This window comes from Corvus kubaryi, unplaced genomic scaffold, assembly GCF_017639235.1.
Source record: "Corvus kubaryi isolate FWS band 111438036 unplaced genomic scaffold, C.kubaryi_AGA036_p1.0 125, whole genome shotgun sequence".
NCBI lineage: Eukaryota > Metazoa > Chordata > Aves > Passeriformes > Corvidae > Corvus > Corvus kubaryi.
The window spans coordinates 154,338-175,622 of NW_024580660.1; the positions used below are offsets into that span (position 1 = coordinate 154,338).

The 21,285-nt window shown below is 38.6% G+C and overlaps 1 protein-coding gene across 5 annotated transcripts in view; it reads right to left on the reverse strand.

Annotated features, from left to right (window-relative positions):
- Window positions 1-17,234, reverse strand: part of GAS2 (growth arrest specific 2) — an 81,493-nt gene extending 64,259 nt beyond the window's left edge. The window contains exons 1-2 of one of the 5 annotated variants that reach the window (XM_042021118.1): window positions 17,075-17,234; window positions 6,871-7,040 (exon numbers count right to left, since the gene is read on the reverse strand). In XM_042021118.1, the coding sequence (XP_041877052.1) occupies window positions 6,871-7,012 (142 nt within the window). In that variant the 5' untranslated portion in view covers window positions 7,013-7,040; window positions 17,075-17,234. Of the gene's footprint in view, window positions 1-6,870; window positions 7,041-7,474; window positions 9,446-16,227; window positions 16,402-16,708; window positions 17,001-17,074 lie in introns of those variants that run through there. The other 4 variants (XM_042021112.1, XM_042021103.1, XM_042021127.1 and 1 more) reach the window with 4 other exon arrangements.
- Between the last annotated feature and the right edge of the window lie 4,051 nt (window positions 17,235-21,285).

Consider the following 21,285-nt stretch of genomic DNA (forward strand, 5'->3'; position numbering starts at 1 on the left):
TGTAGGAAAGCTGATTTCTCTAGGCCCTTGCCTGAAAACTTTGAGATACTTGAGCATCTTTTGGGCAAAACCCAAAATGTGAGTCTTTTCAGTTTGGTAAATTAAAATAAAAAAGATAAAGTTTGTTGCAGCAAACCACCTTCAGGTAGAGCAGACTTCTCTTTTTCACTGAAGTGAAACTTGTTTTTTCTAACACACTCTTACTTCTTTTTAGCATGAAGATTTTCCCTTTTTTATTCCCACTTAAATCTATTTGCCATGTAGCCCATTTTATAGCTCCTATATACATAAATGACTTCTCCAGGAAAAAGAACAGTAGTAGCACTGCAGACATGCAGAGTTAGCTTATGCCAGCTGATAATATTTTTGCCATATCTCTGGATCAAATGAAGCCAGGACTGAAACTATAATAGCCCAGAGATAAAAAACTGAACAGCTCAACATCTCAAAAGCCTTTGCCACCATTCTAGCTACATACTTTCCCACTTACCCTGTCAGCATTTTTATAATACGCTATAAAGCCACTAGAAGCTAATTTTTAAAAATAACTATGTTACAGGAACTGCTTGAGTACTACCTTTTATAATACATTCCTTCTCTTCTAAAAAATTTATTTCAAGTATCTTTAACAGACTAAAAATTTTTGTTGTCATTTGAAATGCATAATTTTTCACACAGGCAAACCATAAAAACACACCACGTTCTACATATCTCTTCTGTCCTATGTTTTATAGATATTTATGGATCATTTCACAATAATAGAATGTTATAAAACCCTCAAAACTTATTTAAGGATATTTTCTCTTTACAAAGATACAGAAAAATTCTATTACCTTCTTCTGCTACTTAATAATGTATCTATCTTAAGTGCTGAATTGCATTAGCAGTTTGGTCATGGCATATTGTACACTAAACTGGATTGTTTGAGTTCTATTCACCTTTATGAAATCTGAAAGAATGAGTTTTGCACTGAACATCTGTCTCCAATGAAAAGTATATTAGCTGTCAGCTTTCAATTCACTGTATTTTATGGCTCCAAAAGGTGGCATTTCTTTGCTAAAAGACACTCTGACATATTTAACAGTAGAAATGTATTGATTCAAATAAGAGTAATGTTCATAACCTGAGGAAAAAAATTGCTCCATGTATTTTTATGGAAAAAACATTAAACTCCATTAAAAATGTACAGCTCCCCCTATAATTACAAGAAAGCAGTTACAATTTTTTTATAGAATGGTAATAACATTAAGTATCATAAAAAAACAACACTGAAAGTATGAGAAGAAAATCCAGGAATACGAAGGCTTTCAGAAACCTCTCAAGTACTGCCTACCCTCTCTTTTACCATAACCACTAGATTCCCCTTAAAAAGTCAAACAGTTGCACCTGAACACCTACCACTTGCAAAGTGTATGCAACTGTCTGTAAGGTCACCCAAACCTAATAAAACCAGACTGGAGGTCCATGAAAGAGTAACGGAAAAGAGTGCACGCCCTGGGTGTGTCAAAGATAAAGCTTTCCCTACAGGTCTCAGACAACCAGAGCCTTCAGAAGAAGGCAGAGAGACTGAAAGACCCAAGTACCCAAATCTAGTTGATTCCTCTATTACACTTGGTGTAATAACTACAGTGCAAGACTGACTCCAGCCTCACAACTTGCTCATGGAGCATTTTAACTGTACATTTCTGTAGTAACACAAAACTAGTAGTTTACAAAAAGAAATATTTCACTCAGGTGAATCTCTGAAACATCTACAATACTGAGGCACTACCAAAACAACTGCTCCTGACCTTTCAATTCACATGGCATATAAACCCAAGAAAACAAAATGTGATAAAAATAAAGAAAACCAAGGCCAATGACTATGCACATACAAAACTGGTAGTTTTCTGACAAGGCTTCTCTGTTCCCTACAACAGTTGACAGCGGGAGAAATATCTTTGAAAGCATTGAAACATTATGACTTACTTGAAATGGGATGTATAAAAAATTCCAAAGGCATGTTGATAATAAAGAAAATTATAAAGCAATTCAACTAAGTAAGAAACTGTATCAGTGCCACCAGAATCACTGGAGGTGTCAGTACTGTGAATATCTTGATACTCAGACATTTAAAACCTATGTTTCCTGACACTGTGCCATAATCAAATCTCTCCTGATGGGAGAGAGCTTTCAAAGTCCTTGCCAGGAGTTCCAGAGACAAATGGGACTCTCAGCCTTCGCTGCTTCTTGATAGTTGTTTATTAAGTCTTATCAGAGAAAAAGAGTCACTAGCGTGATCCAGACATAGTACAAAGCAGAGAATACAGGAGAAAGCCGAATTATCAAGATTACACAGCCTTTTTAAAGGTAAATCAACCAATGGTTACTAAAAATGTACATTATTTTTACTTTTCTACCAATTATTTAGTAATACAGCCAGGAACTGCGGAATTCTTTGTCCAATCATCCCAAACAACTTTTACTGCAGAATACGGAGTAGTAGTAGTAGAAGAAGCAGCAGCTCTGGAGAACAACAACAATCCTCCATTTTTATGTTTTTTGCTTTTATCTATTTACTACATTAACAAACCCAAAACCTCTAAATTTTTCACCCTGTGACAATCTTACATAGTATTCTGTCACCTAATTTACACTAGTTTAGTTTCTAGTTCTTTTCTAATAGTAGGCAGTTTTTAACACGGACAGAGGTCAAAGGCTGTGTTGTTCAGGGGGGTGAAACCCCTCAAAACAGGCAGAGAAATATTCTCTGCACTCTGGGTTCCCACATTTCCCACTGGCTCGACCTGAACAAATTGATGTCAAAAATACATGTTCTGTTACAGAATGCTCTTAGGCAGCAAGGTGAGCAAGAACGCTAAGCTGACACAGATTTAACTCAGATTCAAAGAAAGACTGTTTTCTCGCAGAAGACTTACCATTCTCCAACCTCAAACTTCACACCTCCTTCAACAAACTTTAAATACCCAGCCTTGTCTTCAACTTCATGCCTCTCCTAACATCCTCACCTCTGTTCCTTTTCTCCACTTTTCTCTTCTTCACTTTTTGCCCAAGCAACTTTTACATGCATCAAACAATATTCAGTGTTTACATGTCCAATTCCTCAGCATCTTGCATTCCCTGGCCCCTCAGCTATGAGCTTCTGAATCCCTCTTCCTTGTTAAGAAGAGGCCTCAGGACTGAAAACCTGGAGCCCAGCATGTCCCTGAGGTGTAGTCAATTCCACTTGCTAAATGAAGCTGGATGGAATAAAAAGACAATATAACCCAGCTTGTAAATGAACTCTGGGAATGGGGAAAAAGATTAAGAGGAAACAGAGAAACCATCTCTCTGTACCTGTCCTAAACTACAGGCTGGTGAGGAGGCCTACTCCTTATGTCAGCCATTTCACAGACACACAAAAGGAAACAAGACAATACTAGAGAGTAAAGCAGACAAACAAATCTTTCAAATTGCCATTTTGCCTCTGCTAGAAGAGTTCTGTGGCCCAAGGGTGCTAATTCCCATGTGCAGCTTGCTCAAGGTGGAAAAGAACTTTTCAGTATCCACAAAAACTTTCTACTAAAGTATATACACAATCTACCAAATTTGGAGTTTGTCAGCAGTGAAAGCATTCCCAAATGCTTCATTGGCTCTATACCTAATAGAAACAAGGCTAAGAGATGATCATGACTTGCAAGTCAGGTAAGTTAACACATCTCAGTTAGCTTTGTCACTGCCACTCTTGACTGAGCCACCAAAGCTCAACAGAGAGAATCAAGGACAGGAGACACAACATCTATGGCTGCAATCTTCCTCTCCAGCAGACAAACCACAACACTGACATGTCCCACTTTGAAAATGCTCTAATGTACAATATTGTATTAGTTAATCCTATCTGACACGTAGATTTCATCTGCAATGTCCTTTTTCCCAGATGATAGACAGCTGAAATCTATTCAGCAATGGAGCTGTAATGACAAACTGTCCTCTCAGAAGCTCTGAGTTTCCCTGATATGGTTCCAAAAATAATTAGCAAAGTGCATACAAAAGTACTAGTGATTAGTAAACAAAAACCAGCACAACAATGTCAATCCTAAATTAAATATCCGAAGTCTCAGGATTAAAAATTCTTTCAATATTGTTTTCCAGCTGCACCATGTATCACAGTTTTCTAACTTATCAATTGGGTAAGGTCAAATTCTAGCTGTGCCTATTTTCTATCTGATATCAAAATACTTCATTCATATTATAAAGTGCAATATCCCAGTAATGTTTTCCAGTTTGTGATTTTGAGCCCACCTCGGGCTATGCTGCTGCAAAATCGTTACCATTTCAACCAGTAACACTGTATAGGACATAACTGTCTCTCCATAAAAATCTCCTAAAACACCATCACTTGATCAAACTAGCTCAAAGAGTTTCAGGCCTATTCTTGCCTAATTTTTTTTTTTTAAATCTGTATTTCTTTGAAAAGATTATGTGTCCTTGTTGAGTCCTAGTACAGATGGATGACAAAAATATAAATGAAACAAAACATGAACCAAAATGGCAAAAGTTAAATGAAATGCAGATTAATTTCCTTAACAAATTGAGAAATCTTATGGCATGAAAACTGCCGTAAGGCCACTTACAATGAAGCCACACAAGATACAGACAGAGAAAGCTAGGATGTGGATACACACAGTATTATCTGCACTGTGTTACTTGCACATCCATGCAAGTATTTGTATGTAAAGATCTACTGACCATTAATGCAAAATAAATTATTTCTTCCACGTAGAGGGAAAAAACCCAAAAGAAATAAAAAAAGCCTTCCATATTCTTCTATCCTTTAGGATGCTGAAAAATGCGTGCTGTATCTTCATTTCTATCTTACTGTTCAGCAGCATGCTCACACATCCCTTCTCTACTTAAAGTTTATCCAAATTATGCAGTAATTAAACAAAATTTGAATTCTGAGTTAATATACTCTTATGAATAATAATTATTTTAATTCACACTTAATTTATTTTGAATGTGAATTTTAACCTAATTGAATTATTAATTTGAATAACAATGTCTACATAGGAATTCAAAGCAGTCTAACAAATCACTATAATTTCAATTCATCAGCACAAACTCTGAAAAGAGGAGAGCTTGGTGCAAAAAGGTGTGGGGGAATGCATTAAGCAAATGAACTGTATATGCTGCTTAATTAAAATAAGGTTGTGCCCATTTAGTTCTGCAGTGCAGAACTTGGTGTCCATATGAAAAATCAGACATTTAATTACAGTTGGCATTTCAGAACCTCCTGCTAGTTGCTACTTTCTTGCTCAAAGAGTGACCTCATTCCTAAACTTATCACTGGGAGAACTCTGTTACAAACTGCAAACAAGCTTCTATTTGTTTTAGAGTGGATCACTACAACTTCATTGTTTAAAACATTTAAACAATATATGGAATCCTTAATGGAATGTGCTGCTTCCAATTCAAAAAACAGTCACTTGGATTACTGTCTTGTGGTAATTGGAATGAAAATTTCTGAATTTTGTTCTGGTTTTGCACAGACAATTTTATATTCAAAACTCATTAATTTAAATGGAAGTACCACACAAATATCATTTAAAACACTTGCCACTTTTGCAGTTGCAGATTCATAACTCAATTCAACTCAAAAATGGGTATTGTCCACTTGCAAAACACTGTGTTCTATTGACATTGTGCTTATCGACCACATCTGTCATAAGTGATATTTCCCTTTCTTTCTCTTAAAAAAGAAGAAATAGAGCAATATAGAATGTGCTGATGAAAGACACTGGATATACTCTATTACTGTATGATATCACTGAGATGGTTTAACTACAGCATTTGCCATGACAAGACACTGCCCATGTCTCACCAGAACAGATTTTCATCTTTTTTTTTTTTGAATTAAATAAATCCTCCAAAACCATACACACCAAATTTAAAAGTGCTCATCGAAATTTTCCTCCAAAATCCCATCAACTAAAATTTCATGTAAACATAACTTCTGAAATATTTTTCTTCTCTTTATTTAATGAGAGGAGTTACTGGCATGTCTCCCTTAGGATGAGGTATTGTGTAAGTCATGTATTTTTTTGGTAGTATCCTTTGTATTTTACAGAGATCACACAAAAGCCATTTTTCCCTGAGTGTTCACAGCAAACAACATACTAGTTCCTGGCTTGTAGCTTCTAAATTCCACCTTCTTGGAAAATTTCATCTCAAGATGTTGTCTCCTTCCTGCCAGGGACAATCTCATTCTCTCTTTTTAATGTCTACCTGATTTTTTTTCTCAGCTTTTGGTTTGCATCGTTTTCTGAAGACAATATGGCTTGTCTTCACACACCAAGATGTACAGCTGCAACCAGTAAATCCCCAGGTCCCAGCTATGATAGGTCAAACCCCTCTATGCACAGACTTCCACAGGCTTCCACAAGTCTCAGCATGCATTGCCTTATCAATTACTAGACTGTTTGATCAGCAAATGGTTTTTAATGGTTCCTTCTGTTCAAGACAGTCAGTACACCATACTCTTTAGGAGGCCTATCAATAAAAATGGAAGCCACAGGTGAAGGCAGCAATTAGCACCATTCAATTTAATGGTATAAGTACAGAAAATACTTGCAAAAAAAAGAATTAAAAGGAAATTTGAAAGAAAACTAAACACAGAATATATAATGTTCAGTTATGCTACTCACAGAAACACAATGGAGGCAAATTACTCATTAGCTTTTCTGACCTTGCTAACATTTGCGCTATATGGCGGTAGCTACCTAATCATAACTAACTTTATTTTTGAAACACAAAGAAATCTGAATTCCCAGCTAACAGTGGAATGAGTTATCATACTGCCCAGTATCTGCATTCCATCTTATTGTACCTTACCCAGTAGGTTTGTGAGCCACAGGGCCAAATCCTCTTTCATTGGCAGCAAGTTGGCCTCGTGTCTACTTGCAAGCCATTGACTGTATTGATGCATGTCGGAGAGGCCAGGCCCACGTGCCTTCGGGCTCAGGGCAGTGCACATTGCTTATCCGCTTGTTGTACCTGTTTAACTGTATATATAAAAAAAAAAAAAAGAAAAGAAAAGAAAAGAAAGCTCTTCATTATACCAAATAAAGTCTCATGCACTCCATTTTTAGAATTGTAGAAGATAATCCCATCCAGAAGATAATCCCCATCTCTGGAAATGCTCAAGGCCAGGTCGTACAGGTCTTTGAGCAACTTGGTCCAGTGGAACGTGTCTCTGCCATGGCAGCGGGAAGGGTTGGAATCAGGTGTCTTTAAGGTCCCTTCCAACCCGAACCATTCTGTGACTCAATAGTAACAGTAGTAATTATGATTCTAAGAAATCAGGTATCAGACAAACAGATGTGGATCTAACACATGGTTGCAAACATCAGTGACTGAAGCTTTGTTCTGTTAATTAATTGTTTTTGCAAGTAATTAAAAAAACATACAGATAAATGTTAACTTCATTTGTACTCACCAAGCTACATGTTGCCAACACAACCAAATATTCTGCAAGGAATGATTAAAATCAAATCAAAATAAACATTTTGAAAATAAACAAAATAAACATTGAGTGCTAACAACTCACTATGGTGCTTGACCCAATATCCATTCAGATTAACTGGAGAGCTTCAGAGATTTTTGGATCAGGCCCAGAAAATAACATGGGAACAACCCAATTATGCTCCTACAGCAAACTTATTAGCAATTAATAAATGCTGTAACCAGATGGAAACAATCTATTCTACAGCTTCAAAATTCTTAAAGAAAAAACTACACCAAATATATTGACTGAATAGCATTATTTCTTCAGAAAGCAGAACAGCTAGCACTGGTCACTTCCCAAATTCCCCTCTGCTTCAGTGATGACTTACTGAAACTTTAGTTTCAAGTAAGACAACTAATCTTTAGCACATGATGTATTAAGTGTTGTCAGTCACAGGAGCCACTGATGTTAGAACCACTGGACCTATATCTGTGCCTGAAGGGCTAATTCCCCACCTGCGGCAGAAGCGTGCTAAAGAAACATTATTTCTTCCTCTCTGACAGAAACTTGCAGCAAGGAGCTGAGATACTTCCTTGCCTAGTAGGCTGTAGACTACATCAGCCAGCAGACACAAGGTCTTGTACAGGTGGCACTAGACAGACATTAAGTGAATGTGAGACCCATAAGGAATAGTCCTTTGCCTATTGTCAACTGGCTGATCCACACCAATTGTGGTAAGACATGTCAACTGGTTTCAACTTACAATAATCTGCCAACACTTTCTTTCTGTCCTTTTCATACCTTTCATACCAGGTAGGAGATATGTGTGACTTTAAAAACAACAGCAGAAAAAAGAACAATTTGTTATACTATCCATTATGGCCTGAATAATGAGAATACTGAAAACAATTTGTTTGTCAAAAAAAGGAAAATATTTACTAAATGTAAAAAAAATTGCCTTTCCGTAAAATTGTGCTGTAACTGACCTTTCCAAATGTATTTGTACTAAAATACTCCAGCATTTTTTAACCCTACTCTGTGTAACTAAATTCCATGTTCGCAAAAGATCTGCTTAAGCTCTTGTTGACAGTACCTCACCCCAAGTCCTGAAGTTTAGCTTGCCCTTGAGATAGGCACAGCTTTCACTACAAATATACTTCTACCTGAAATTAGACATTTTTTTTCAGTTGGGGAGGATCAAAAATATACATTAAAAAGATTTATTCTCTTGTATAAACACATATTTCTGAATTATGAGTAGATTTTACATTTTTCTAACAAAAAAAATCCTTATGTATCAAAGTTTGTTTGAAAGCAGAGGAGTTTAAGGCAGACTTAAGAACATAACTTATGCACAGCTCTGTTGTGAAACTGACTTTGTAAAAATGTCAGCTTAGATTTATGGCTTCCTGGTTAATTAAATTCAAATCATACCTGTTCATTTAGGGCAGGCTGCAAGGGAGGGGAGGGAGAAGACTTGGAATGTTAGCTCTGCAAAAATCAATCTGGAATGCCACTCTCAAAATATATTGATTCAGACTAGAAGCTACCAACACCTAAGGAATTTCAATGACAGTATATTTAAAGTTTCTCCAAGTCACTCAGAACCACATAAATTAGTCTTTCAAATCACTGCTTCATTCTAGATAGAAACAGAGGCAAGACAGATAACTGACACCAGTTGTCTTCAAAGATTATACAGGAAAAATCAAGTATCTATCATATACTTGCTTTCCAGAAGGAGCCCACAAATAATTTTGACCAATTTCTGGAGTCTATAACTTCCACTGATACACTGAGAACTAAAAACTAGTTTGTTCTCCTGAATTACCTCTGAAATGATAGCAGTAAAATACAATTAAAAAAAAAAAAAAGAGAGACAGAGAGAGTGTGTTCTTATTCTTGTATGTATCTAAATATTTAGGAAAATCCTGCAATTTATTTATTTTTACATACAGATTGGAAAAAAAACAACAGAAAAAGCAGAACTGCTTTACTAAAGGAGCCTGTTAGACCCTGCACCTCTTCACTGGGAATAATTTCCCAGTTCAGACATGCTTTGTGGAGGGGGTTAGACTGGATGACCCTTGAAGGTCCCTTCCAACCTAAATTTATTCTGTTATTTTATATTTCAAGGATGCACAGAGCAATATTAATCATGAAACTCTACGCCGGGTCTGCCCTGCTAGAAGGGTAAAAATTGACACACACACTGAGCTGTGTTAAGAAGAAAACAACAGGCAGTACCCTTTTCTTTCACCCTACTTCATCACTTCCAAGACCATGTATATGAAGTGCCCTATGGGAACCTGGGGCTAATTAATCACCAACATTATGATATGCCTGACAGTCAGCCAGATACAATACAGGCTGCTGACACTGGTGAGGCTGAAGTAATTCTATGGTCTCAAAGCTACGTTTCTTTAAGACACGAGAAAACTGAAAGAAGGCTTCTTAAACAGCTACACAGAAGCAGTCTAGGTTTCCCCATCAGTACACAGAAGAGGCACTGCAGTCTATTTACACTTCAGGCCTGTTTCTGTGGAAATGCAGAATAGAGAATTGAGGGAATAGGGATGTTATTTCAGTCTCTAAAATACAGTGTTGTCCTTAAGTATATTTCATACTGACCTAACTCAGCAATCAGGCTGTGTAAAGTCCTCAAGAAATTTTTGAGACTCATTCAGGGAAGAAAAGTGGGAGAACAAAGATCTTGGAGAATGCAAGTTTGCTTCAGTTTCATAGTAACTGTGGTAATAAGGAGAAAAAAGAGAGACAAGAAGGGTACTCTGAGATTAAGGCAGTTTCCATAAGACGCATTCTCAGGAGAAACTGGAAAGATATCAAAAGCCAGACAGACAGGTGACAAAAGTCTCTAGAAGGTGAAAATGATTCAGGCATCTCTATACTGGGTCTAGGTCTGCTTGCAATAGTAACCCTGAATTAAAATAGTGTATGCACTAATTTGTAAAGTGGGCATGCAAAGTGAGGACTGGGGAATGAGAAAGTTAATATTGATGAAGAGCCTGAAGAATTACAGAAAAATCACATACAATCCAGCCTTACCTCTGTGTAAGTTTTCTTGGATTTCATTTCCAAAAAAACCTCAAATTTTTCACTTACCACTACTTCTCTGAAAACGTGCCCTACACTTCAGTAAAATCCACAAAATTCCTACTTTGGATTTTTAAAATTAATTCTTAAAAAATTAAAACTCAGCTTTCAAGGAGCAGAGTATCTCCTGTTGCAAATTCTACTGGAGGTCAGTTATCAAACTGGAAGCATCAGAAACTTTCAAGCTCTGAATTATTCTTCATGCAAACACTGATCGCTACTGAATTTGTTAAGTTTAACTTAAGCCTTCACAACACTTCAGTACTGAAGTACCCAAGTTCCATTCAAATGTTCATCTACTTCATCAATTGTACTAGCACATACATATCAGAACTTCATCACATAATAGTTGGGATCCATGAAGAAGCCAAAATGAGATAGTATGTGAAGGTGACAGCAACTGAGTCCTGAGCTCCTTCAAGATCCATTTCAAGATTCTTCCTGTGGTGAAGGCCAGGCTCTTGTTTCATCACTCAGATACCTTCAAATCTCTTCCTTAAAATGTCTTAATATATTTATTTTTTAGTGAACTGAAGAAAAGTTTGTTGAAAATTTATCAATGAGGAGTTTGGTCCGAGGAATGGACTAACTTGCATCAGAAGCAGACAGCAGCTTTCAAGGATACATCACCACAGCTGAGGCAAGCCTCTGGCTCCAACAACTATTTCATCCTTTCCTTTTGGCAAACAAAGGATGAACAAAGTAGCGAAAAAATATTGGGTTTCCTAATCTCAGTACTTTCTAACAGCAACATCAAATCATCATATATACAGCTGTTTAAAACTAGCCAACACAAACATGTCAAATATTTTATAGACTGTTGCACTTCTCTGTTGCAGTGGGGATACTGCAACACGCAACACTTCTCTGTAAACTGTTGAGGCTGACCTGGTACACAGAAGCATTCTCAAAACTTACCTCTAAATGCTTTAAAGCAACTGCTTCCCCCTACTATTCAAAATGTAGATGAGGAACAGTCTTTGACTACTTTCAATCCTGTTTTGTTACAGGTCATATTTATGTGGCACAACCCTTTTTTTGACCTCTCTCAATAAGAAGATGACATCTCAAATTCCTAAACTTAGTGTCTAGACGAAGAATTCAGTGTGGGATGGTTTACAGTACGCCCAGAGATGTGTATCAGATTCAACACAATAAAAGGTCCTATTTCTCTCTGCTTGCTCCTCCTAAACAGTGAAGTTCTTATTTTGCTTTACAGTACTGCATTTAGTTATTTGTGTATTGCAGTTCACAGCTTGTATTTTGCCAGCAGTGTAACCTTACACTATCTGATGATTGTTATCAGTGATCATCAGGTGAAAGCAATGAGAATCAAACAAGTGATCTTCTGTATTTCTACTGGCTTTTGTTCAGGTTAAATGGTAGAAAAAAAGGAATCAAGAATGATACACTGTACTCAAAACACACAGGAGGCAAAGACTGTTTAATCTAGAAAGTAAAACTGGATGCACAATGAAGCACTCACAGTTGCAGATCCTCAGATTCAATTCCCTTTCCTATTCCAACCAACCTCCTTACCTGTAAAATTGTGATAATTTTCTTCAACCAAGTGTAAAAAGGGAGGAAAAAACACTCTGTATAGGAAAAATGTACATATAAAAGCTTGCATGTATGTATAGATATACATACAAAGAAAATACATGTGCTCTACCCTGCTAGCTAATCATATAAACCAGTAAGTTTTTACTCCAAATTACCCATCCGGTTCCAGCATATATACATAACAGCTTATACTCAGTAGCTGCTGGCTATGCAGTGCTCTCTATACCACATTGTTGCTTCAACCTGATTCCCAATTACAACATGTGGATTAATCCTCAAATGAAAGGAGGTACTTGAACCATTTCTTTCAGCTTGCTCCTACATACAATCCTTCCAGGTCAGGAACAAAGAAATCTTGCTGAGTCACTTGCTCTTTATGACTTAGTTTAAGAATTAGCATAGATGTTAAGTATCCAGTGAAACAAGCATTTTTCTTTGTATTCGGTTAGAAAAGAATAAAAATAAGTTAAAAGTGTCTGTGGAGGGAAAAAAAATTCATCATAAAGCAAATGCAGAACTCCCTACAGGGATCAATCAAATCACCTCTGATGCAAAGGTCCTACACGATGTGCCCTTTGCACCATAACAGCTCGACGGGGACACTGTGCACAGACATCATGTTTGGCCCACCCAGGCACTATTGCCTAGCAGGCAAGTTCATTGACTGGCTCTGTGCAGTTGGCAGCCAAACCAGAGTTATCCAGGACTGAAGATCTGCACATATGCCAGTTCAGTGGCCTAGTTGCTCTACAGAGCTGGAACAACTGGAACAGAAGATGGGATAACTCTACTTCAGACCCTGGGTTCAAAGACTCTTCTTCATAAAATCTTCATAGGATTAAATATGCAGGCTTTAAGCTTGTGCAATGAAATCTGTTATAATATGACTGAGGAAGCATATTAGCCAGCAGCTGTAGAAGAAACTAAACATCATACACACAACTGTGCAACTGCTTTACTGTCAGTGATAGAGGGAACAGACAGCAACTTAGACAAGAGCAGCAAGTTTTTCTCTGAAGGAACTGGAACTTGAGCACTAGACTGTACATTGGCTTTGACAGTGGGGTATCAGCTATAAATGCAGACAATCTCCTGCTGTCTTAAAGAGAAGGTAATGCTACTGGAAAGCAGCCAACCTGGAAGGAGCGGAGACAGAGGATCAAAAGCCAGAACAGAGCTCATGAGTGTATCTGGCAAGGGTCTCTGCTGGATCTCCCTGCTAGTTCTAATCACGTCAAGCAGATGGAAAAGAACAGAACTTTTGAAACTTTTACTAGAGTTTAAGTGGACTGCGTGAAGCATTCACTTACTGTAACGGCACGTTGGGTGCAAAAAAAGGCTTAAGATTCAATATTCATAAACAAATTAGGTTGCAGAATGAAATGCATAATTGTGCAAGTAGAAATGAAGCTGCCCACAATTTGGGACCCATATTGTAATCACCACCTTCACATCATCAAATACCAGTTTTATAGACATACCACAACCAAGGATAAATACACTCGCATTTTAAAACTTACTTCAGTTTTCCTGTCTCAGTGTTGACATATTTTTCAGATTTGGAGAGTATAACATCAGTTCACAGACTAAAGGCTGCTCTTGTTTTTCCACCCCCTCACCCATATATATACATCTGTGTATACACACACATATATGCAGAAAGAGGGAAAAAAATACATGAATGCCTTCCTTTGAGAGCCATAAAAATAACTAAAAAATTTTGATTTTTTAATGTCAGGAAACTGTTCGCTATGGTAAGATCTGCAAGACAATGGAATGACTTTCCCAACTGAAACTGTGAAAGTTCCCTTTCTTGAAATCCTAAAAATGGACTAAAAGAAGCAGTAAGAAAAAAACCAGAGACTTGCCACTCACTGCTAGATGTTACTTAGTCAATCTTTACCACCTGCAACTTCCAGTTTACTACAGAAGAGTAATCACTCTCATTTTGCCCTTTTACATACATAAAAACAAACACAATCATTTTTAAAGTCATTCTGCTACTACCTCACATAGCTCCTCTTCAAGAGCTATTTGCAGAGCTTTCCCTTCTGTAAGAAACAATAGGTCATTCTTGTCTGCAACATCCTAAATACATGTACCTTACATGTAATCTTAACTTCACTCACTCATCAACAAGCAGATAAAACTTAAACTGACAAATGCAACAAGCATATCATTATAAGGAAATTTAATTTTTCTAGTTTTTTTATTATCCTTATAAACTATTCCACAACCAATTTAGCCCAAGGTTTCTGGAGTTTTTCCAGATTAACTTGGAGCATAGTGAACATAGGAGCAGGGGGAGGGGCACTGAAAGGGAACCGACATCTGAAACTCATTAATCAATTAGAATATTTCATGGCTTACATCAAAATGTGATCTACACTGATAGAGTAAGTTTTAATCACAAGAAGCCTTTGTCCTTTACATTACGAATATACAAGTGTCTCCAGTACTTAGAGGGGAGGATGGAGAACCTGGCACAACAGCTTACCTATACTTTAGACCTGTAAGGCCCTTGGTCTGAGGTCAGACCAAAACAAAGTTAACTGCACTTAAACATCTGATCTAATCATTGGAAATCTAGACATTTTCAGGACTATGCCTAGTAGAAACAATTTTATTGCCTTGATAATGTCTTCCTTACCAAAAGGAAAGCAGAAAGTCTTTCTCACACAGACAAAAACAAAACTTTAGGAACATTCAATATATACTTTCTCTGAAAATTATAATTCCTGGAAACTGAGCCTGATTCCTAACACTGTCCAAAACCTTTGAAGTTGATTCCTCTTTGCCTGGCTCTTACTGTATGTTTTTCTGCTTGTCTAAGCAAAATAGCCATTAAAAATTAGTACAAAAGAAATTTCAACCTCCACCAGTTAGAAAAAGAAATACATATTTAAACTGACATACCACACCTCACAAGGAGTAGAAGTGTCTCTTGCTGCAAGGATACCATGCAGACAGTACTACAAGCTGACTTTCAGTCATCAGCTTTGCTTTTAATTATGATGTTCCATTTCTAAATCTTGTCCTAAAATTAGTGTTAAGTTTAACGGAGAGGTGTAAAGTGGAGTTGAAGAGGTACTTGGGATAGTAAGTGTGCCAATTTAAATAGGACTGTGGGTAAAATAAATAAAGTGACCAAATAAGTCAGTAGGATAAAGTAAGTGACAGCTGTAACTTGAGGATAGTATTGACTCTTCAGCACTTCACCACCTTCATATAGGTTTGACCATGGTTCCAACAAGGGCAGTATAATCCTGATCAGATGGCCTACGGCACCATACAATATGAATTTAAGAATGTCCTGTTCAGAAACTCCCTATTAAATCACAATCCACATCACAAAACCCATCATAAAACTGTTACAATTGGCACAGCGTCTACTTCGCAATGAAACAAAAAATACATTATTTAATGTACATAGAAGACCAATAATACTTCGTTCATTTTTCATTTCAAAGTAATGTCAGAAGTATGCTGCAGCTGCACTGGGGAGCCTGCAAGGCATCCGTCCTGGTGTCCCAAGAGCTGTACTCCCCTGGGAGCGTGCAGAGACAGCAGGCTCAGATGACACCATTGCAGCAGGATGCACATAGCAATCCTAGATAGGGATGACAGCAACCTTCATTCCTTACACGTAGAGCGTTAGTGGAGAAACAGAGCCTCCTTAAAAGTGAAACTCTATCCTCAGAGATTTGAATCTAGAGCCTGAAGAGGAAAGCAAGAGCCCTAGAAGGGCGGCTTTTGGCACAAGAGGGGTCTCGTCCTCCTGCCTCTGGGGGCGGCGGAGGCGCGAGCTGGGAGCGCCTGGCGCAGCCGCCTGCGCTGCAGCGAGGCTCGGCCGCCTCCTGCGCCGCAGCTGCCGCAGCCTCACATGCGGACGCTCGCATCTCCGGCGGGCGCTGCAGACGTACAAACCCGCCCTCCTCCTCTCGCACTACCAGCACCCCAGGGCTGCCTAGAGAAACCACAAAGATAAACCAGAGGTTGGGGCCAGGGGTGAGCGCAGTGAGTAAGAGCCACCCACCCCCGTCCCTTCTTGCCCGCCCCGCTCTCACCCGCCGCGGAGTCCGAAGCGTTTGTCCTCCTCGGGGCCCCTCCAAACTCAGGCTGAGCTAATGGTTTTGCCATGAGTGCTGGAAGTGCTGCTCCCAGGTCTGCCCCTCGGGGGCAGGACCAAGCAAACCCGCCGCGGGCCCCGGCCCTCCGCGGGATGCCATAGGCAGCCCGCCAACAACCCGCAGCCTCGCCGCGGTGAGCCCCGGGAGAATCACGCGTGGACCTCCGCCACACACCCACGCACACTCTCATTCCGCCTCCGTGATGCTTTCAAACTCCTACGTTTGAAAAGCTCTCCTCAGAGAGAGAGAGGAAAAAAAATCCACACCAAAACCCCACAAACTCCCACAACCAGACAGCAGCAGCAGCCACCCCCGTCGTGCGGCGCGGTGCCCGCCACCGAGCCGAGCCTTGCTGCTCCCCCGACGTACCCCCGCGGCCGCCTTGGGACATGGCGGGGAAGGAAACAAAAGCACCTACTCCGCAATGAAGAGCCGCTGGGCAAAGATCACCTTCCCGCTTCGCTCCGGCCCCTTTCTCTTTAAACTCGAGAGCAGACGGCGAGACACACGAAACGCCCTCAAGTTAAAGGAGCCCGCGTGGCCAACTCCGCCGTAAGGCCAGCAACAAGCCCCGCTGGCGCAGGCAGGGCTCCCACCTTGGCGGGGAGGAGGGAGCAGGGAGGCAGAGCTCCCACCTTGGCCGGGGCGTGCAGGAAGGCAGACAGGCAGAGCTCCCACCTTGGCCAGGAGGGGGGAGCAGGCAGGCAGGGCTCCCACCTTGGCCGGGGCGGGCGGGAAGGCAGGGCTCCCACCTTGGCTGGGGGGGAACAGGCAGGGCTCCCACCTTGGCCCGGGCAGGCAGGCAGGGCTCCCGGGGCCGCACTCGCTGCCCTCTCGCCTCCGGCAGCCGCCGCCGTCCCCCCGAGCGGAGCTGAGCGGGCCGGTAGCAGCCGCGCTACCTCTCTTCATACTTCTGTTCGCTTAGCTCGATGCTCTCTTTAGGAAACCCGGTTTTGTTTTGTTTTACACTTCTCCCCTCCCCCCTTTTTTCCCCTCTTTTTTTCTTTTTCTTTTTTTTTTTTTTCTCTCTGACACCAATTTCCTATCCTTCAGCAGTCCGAACTGACTGAACGGAAGTTCAAGACTTAGTTTTTTCAGAGGGACGGCAAACGCAGTTCACACTGATTTACCCTTGAAATGCTGAGATATTGTATTACAGCCCTTGGCAGCGAGTTGGTTCTTGGTTCCATTTCTCTTTTATTATTGCGCCCTTTTCAAGATTCGTGGTTGTGGAAAAGGAAAGAAAAGGAGAAAAGAAAATGTCACAACCAAGATAAAACTCTGTTTTTTCTTTAATTTGACTATTATCTCTGGAATTTTTTAACACTTATAGGCATATCTTTTAATTGTCACTTTTTTTTTTTTTTTTTTTTTTTTTTCTGGCTAAAGAAATATCTTGGGGAGCTTTCTTTATTGAATATTTCTCCAAAACCATTTCAGGCCACCTTGTAGTCCATCTTGAATAAAAAAGTATGCTGTTCATAAACTGATCATTCATATTACACATTTAAGAGTGATGGGTAGAGGTTTGGCTTGTTCTTGTTATCTGTGCTTCATTTGCCAAGCTAACTTTTAGCACACCATTATTTCAGTCATTTCATTCTCACCTTACGTCATTTTTGTGATTCTTCAACATTTTGTTAAATGTCAGAGATAACCTTCTCCAACTGTTGTTTTTTCACTTATTCCCGGCAAAGCAAAGCCCCTTTTGTGAATTCAATAGTGGGAAACAGATGTTCAGAGTTTTGCTTCTCTTAATGCATCAATGTAGATTGTCTTGTTGAGTTTCCTAATGGTATCATGCTATCACTTTCAGTGAGAGTGTTCCAGACAAACTGTGCACTTATTTTTCTTTTACAGTGTAGAGTCACTTAAATTGTTCTAGTCAAAACACATTATGTATAATTATACTGAAAGAATTGTTTTAACTTCATTGCTGAAACACACATCAAACCGACCCATATTTTTTTATTTACATTGATTTCTTTGTACACTGATCTGCTAGGAAAACTTGATTTGTGTAATTAATGCTGGGCTATTTCTCAAAAATTGCACTCTAAGCAAATTCCTATTCTCTGAGTAGCAGATATTCATTCCTGGCCAATCAAATGCACTCTTGTTATTTATTGTATTCCTATACTATTATTATGCTTTTCTGATGGGCTTTTAACTGCTGTGATGAGTGCTACTTAAATAAGAGCAGTTCATTAGCATGCTGATATAGTTAACTATGATGAGCTCTAGCCATGTACTATGTGAGTAACAGCACACAATTAAATTACCTCCTAATTTTGATCCAGTTAACAAAATCTTAATGCCCCTGGTCAAGACTGTTTTCATTGGCTCATCCAGTTTTTTGCTCAGAAAAAAAAAAAAGGAGAAAAAAAAGCCCTAAAAATATATCCTAAAAATGCACTGGGTTTGAACCAATGGCGAGCTGATGAACTGATTCCTGAATGCACTTGCTTATCTTACAGTTTTTACCTGACCTTGAGAAAGATTTTTTATTTGTTATTTAATAAGGAGCAGCAATTTAAATCCAATTTATGTCAACTTGATATAAAAACCAGCTTGAGATGAGAAGACAAATTTTGTTAAAATGTCCCCTGTAGTTAAAAGTCCTGCCAATTTCTAGAGAAGTTGAATAACATTCCCGTAAGCAACTGTTACATCTTGACTAGAAGCTTCTCATGGTTCATATTCTCTGGAAGTTACAAGATTCCTACTAAGCTTAGGAGTAATTCTGCACAGGGAGTTAAGCTGAGGTTTTTCCAGATGCCATGCAATAAATCTTATGTGAGCATTTGCATAGGTACCAGTGGGAAGGACTGGAAAAGCAGTTGTAAGATTTTGAAGCTGAAGTTGGTTGTGCACTCCTTTATACGGTCAGTTTGTACCAAAGGATAATCTAATAACATGAGAGTAAAATACTTTGCATTCATAGATACTTTACCTATGTATCTTTTTCTATTGAGGATTGATAATAGACAAGCAATATGTAACATAACATCCAGTACAAGAGTTAAGAAAAACAAAAAACTGAAGGTTAGGTCAAATCTTACACAAGCAAAAGTGACAGAAACACAGTGCCAAGTATGCATCTGAAATGTCTATTATATGAATGTGTGGAAGTTTCAGTAGCAACATCACAATTATGAACAAACTGAGATTCACACTTCTTTCACCATTTAGCATTAGAATTTGGCTTTCAAATTTGACACAGTAACTTTGGAGCCTGAACAGAAACATATTTTCTACGTAAGGTTATTTCAATAACAGCCTTGCTTACCTTTGCAGAGGAAATACACAAAACTTTCCTTGTGAAATGCTATCATTTTCATTAGTCCTCCACATAATCAATCTTAGGTCCTCACACTTTCAGCCTCCTGTGTCCACATGTTCTGATAATACTTTTGACAGTCTACTTCCAAACAAACAAGAGGATGAATGGCTACATGAGTAAACAATGATTTGAAGACAGACATAGGAAAGGAGAGGGAGAGGGAGGACTTACTGTGACTGAGGAAAATAAAGCATATTTGGAAGTCATAGGTGCATGTGGGAAAGCTGAACAATATTAATACCATGACAAAATGGTTCATACATATTGTCATCTAGATAATATTCCTTTCCTACTGTTAAAATTATTTCTCATAATAGATGTGTGTATGTGGCTGAGATGCAACAAATTTTATCTAAAGATGTCATAAGCTTTCTGTAATTTAGGACAAAAAACCCCAGGATTAAAGATTCTGAAAGATTTATTTGGTTTCAGATTGTAAACCTTGATGCATAGATAATTAAACTCTGGAGCACAAGGTCAGCAAGGATGACCACAATGGCCCATCTTATCTGTGTAATTCCTCAGCCCTTTTCTAAAAACTGTCTTATAATCACCACCTCTGTTGACCTTTGAGCACTGTATCATTCTGTTATCAGAATTTTCTTGTGAAGGTACCTTGCAGGTCCTTTACAAATGGGAGAGAAAATTTCCTAGATCAAAGGTTTCTCAATGCCCAGGGAGCTGAAGCAGCAATCACTGAACGGGAGGAAGAAAAGAGACCAAGAGAAAGACAAGGTAGAGTGGAGGATGAAGTTCTCAGCAGGCAGAGACACAGGCATCTGTCTTGTATCTGTTGATCCCACTTTCCTGCTAATTTTCCAAATTACCTAAACACTCCTTCTTCCATATGTAATTAATGTCACAACTGACCAGTAAAAAAAAAGCGGTCAAATATAATGGATACAATGAAATTAATGACTGGCAACCCAATTCTGTATCAACTCCTAAAATATGTACATTAAACAGGACAAACCTTGGTCAACTAAAAGAAAAGAGATGGGAGAGAGCCACTGAGTTGTGTAGCAGAAATGCTGTGTTAAATGTATATTGAGTTGAGAATATCATACCTGCTGATTTTCTTGCTTTTTGCCATTAAAGGAACTATATAATTAAATTATTTAACTGAAAATTAAATAAGTTTGAAATGCAGAAATAGATTTGCTTTATTCTTTTTTTCAGTACCTGCCACAGAAGTTAAAATTCAAAAAATAGAGTCACAGGTGACAAAAATTTGCTGATACTTGAGTCAGTTTGTTAGACTATGAGCAGCCACGAGTGCAGAACGTGTTTCATAAATCATCCAGTATTGTCCCAATATTATAGTACTTACTTTGCCAAAAATTTCCATGTCTTCCTTGACTTTTAAAAAAGGCAGAGTAGTCAATAGCCTTGCAGGCCTGAGATCAATAAAAATAGCCTTATGGAACTCGCTTAAATATATTGCACTAACTGGTGTCAGATACACCTTATTTTACATTTTTTTCTAAAACAGTTGGAATATAATGTATAAATCTCAGTTAGAATATGTCCTTTGTATGCAATTTTAAGAATAGTGGAAAAAATGAAATGGGTAGAATTTAAAATTATTTCAGTTATGCATCATCTTCTATTTTCATTACCATGAAAATAAGACAAGCTGTAAGTTAATTCCG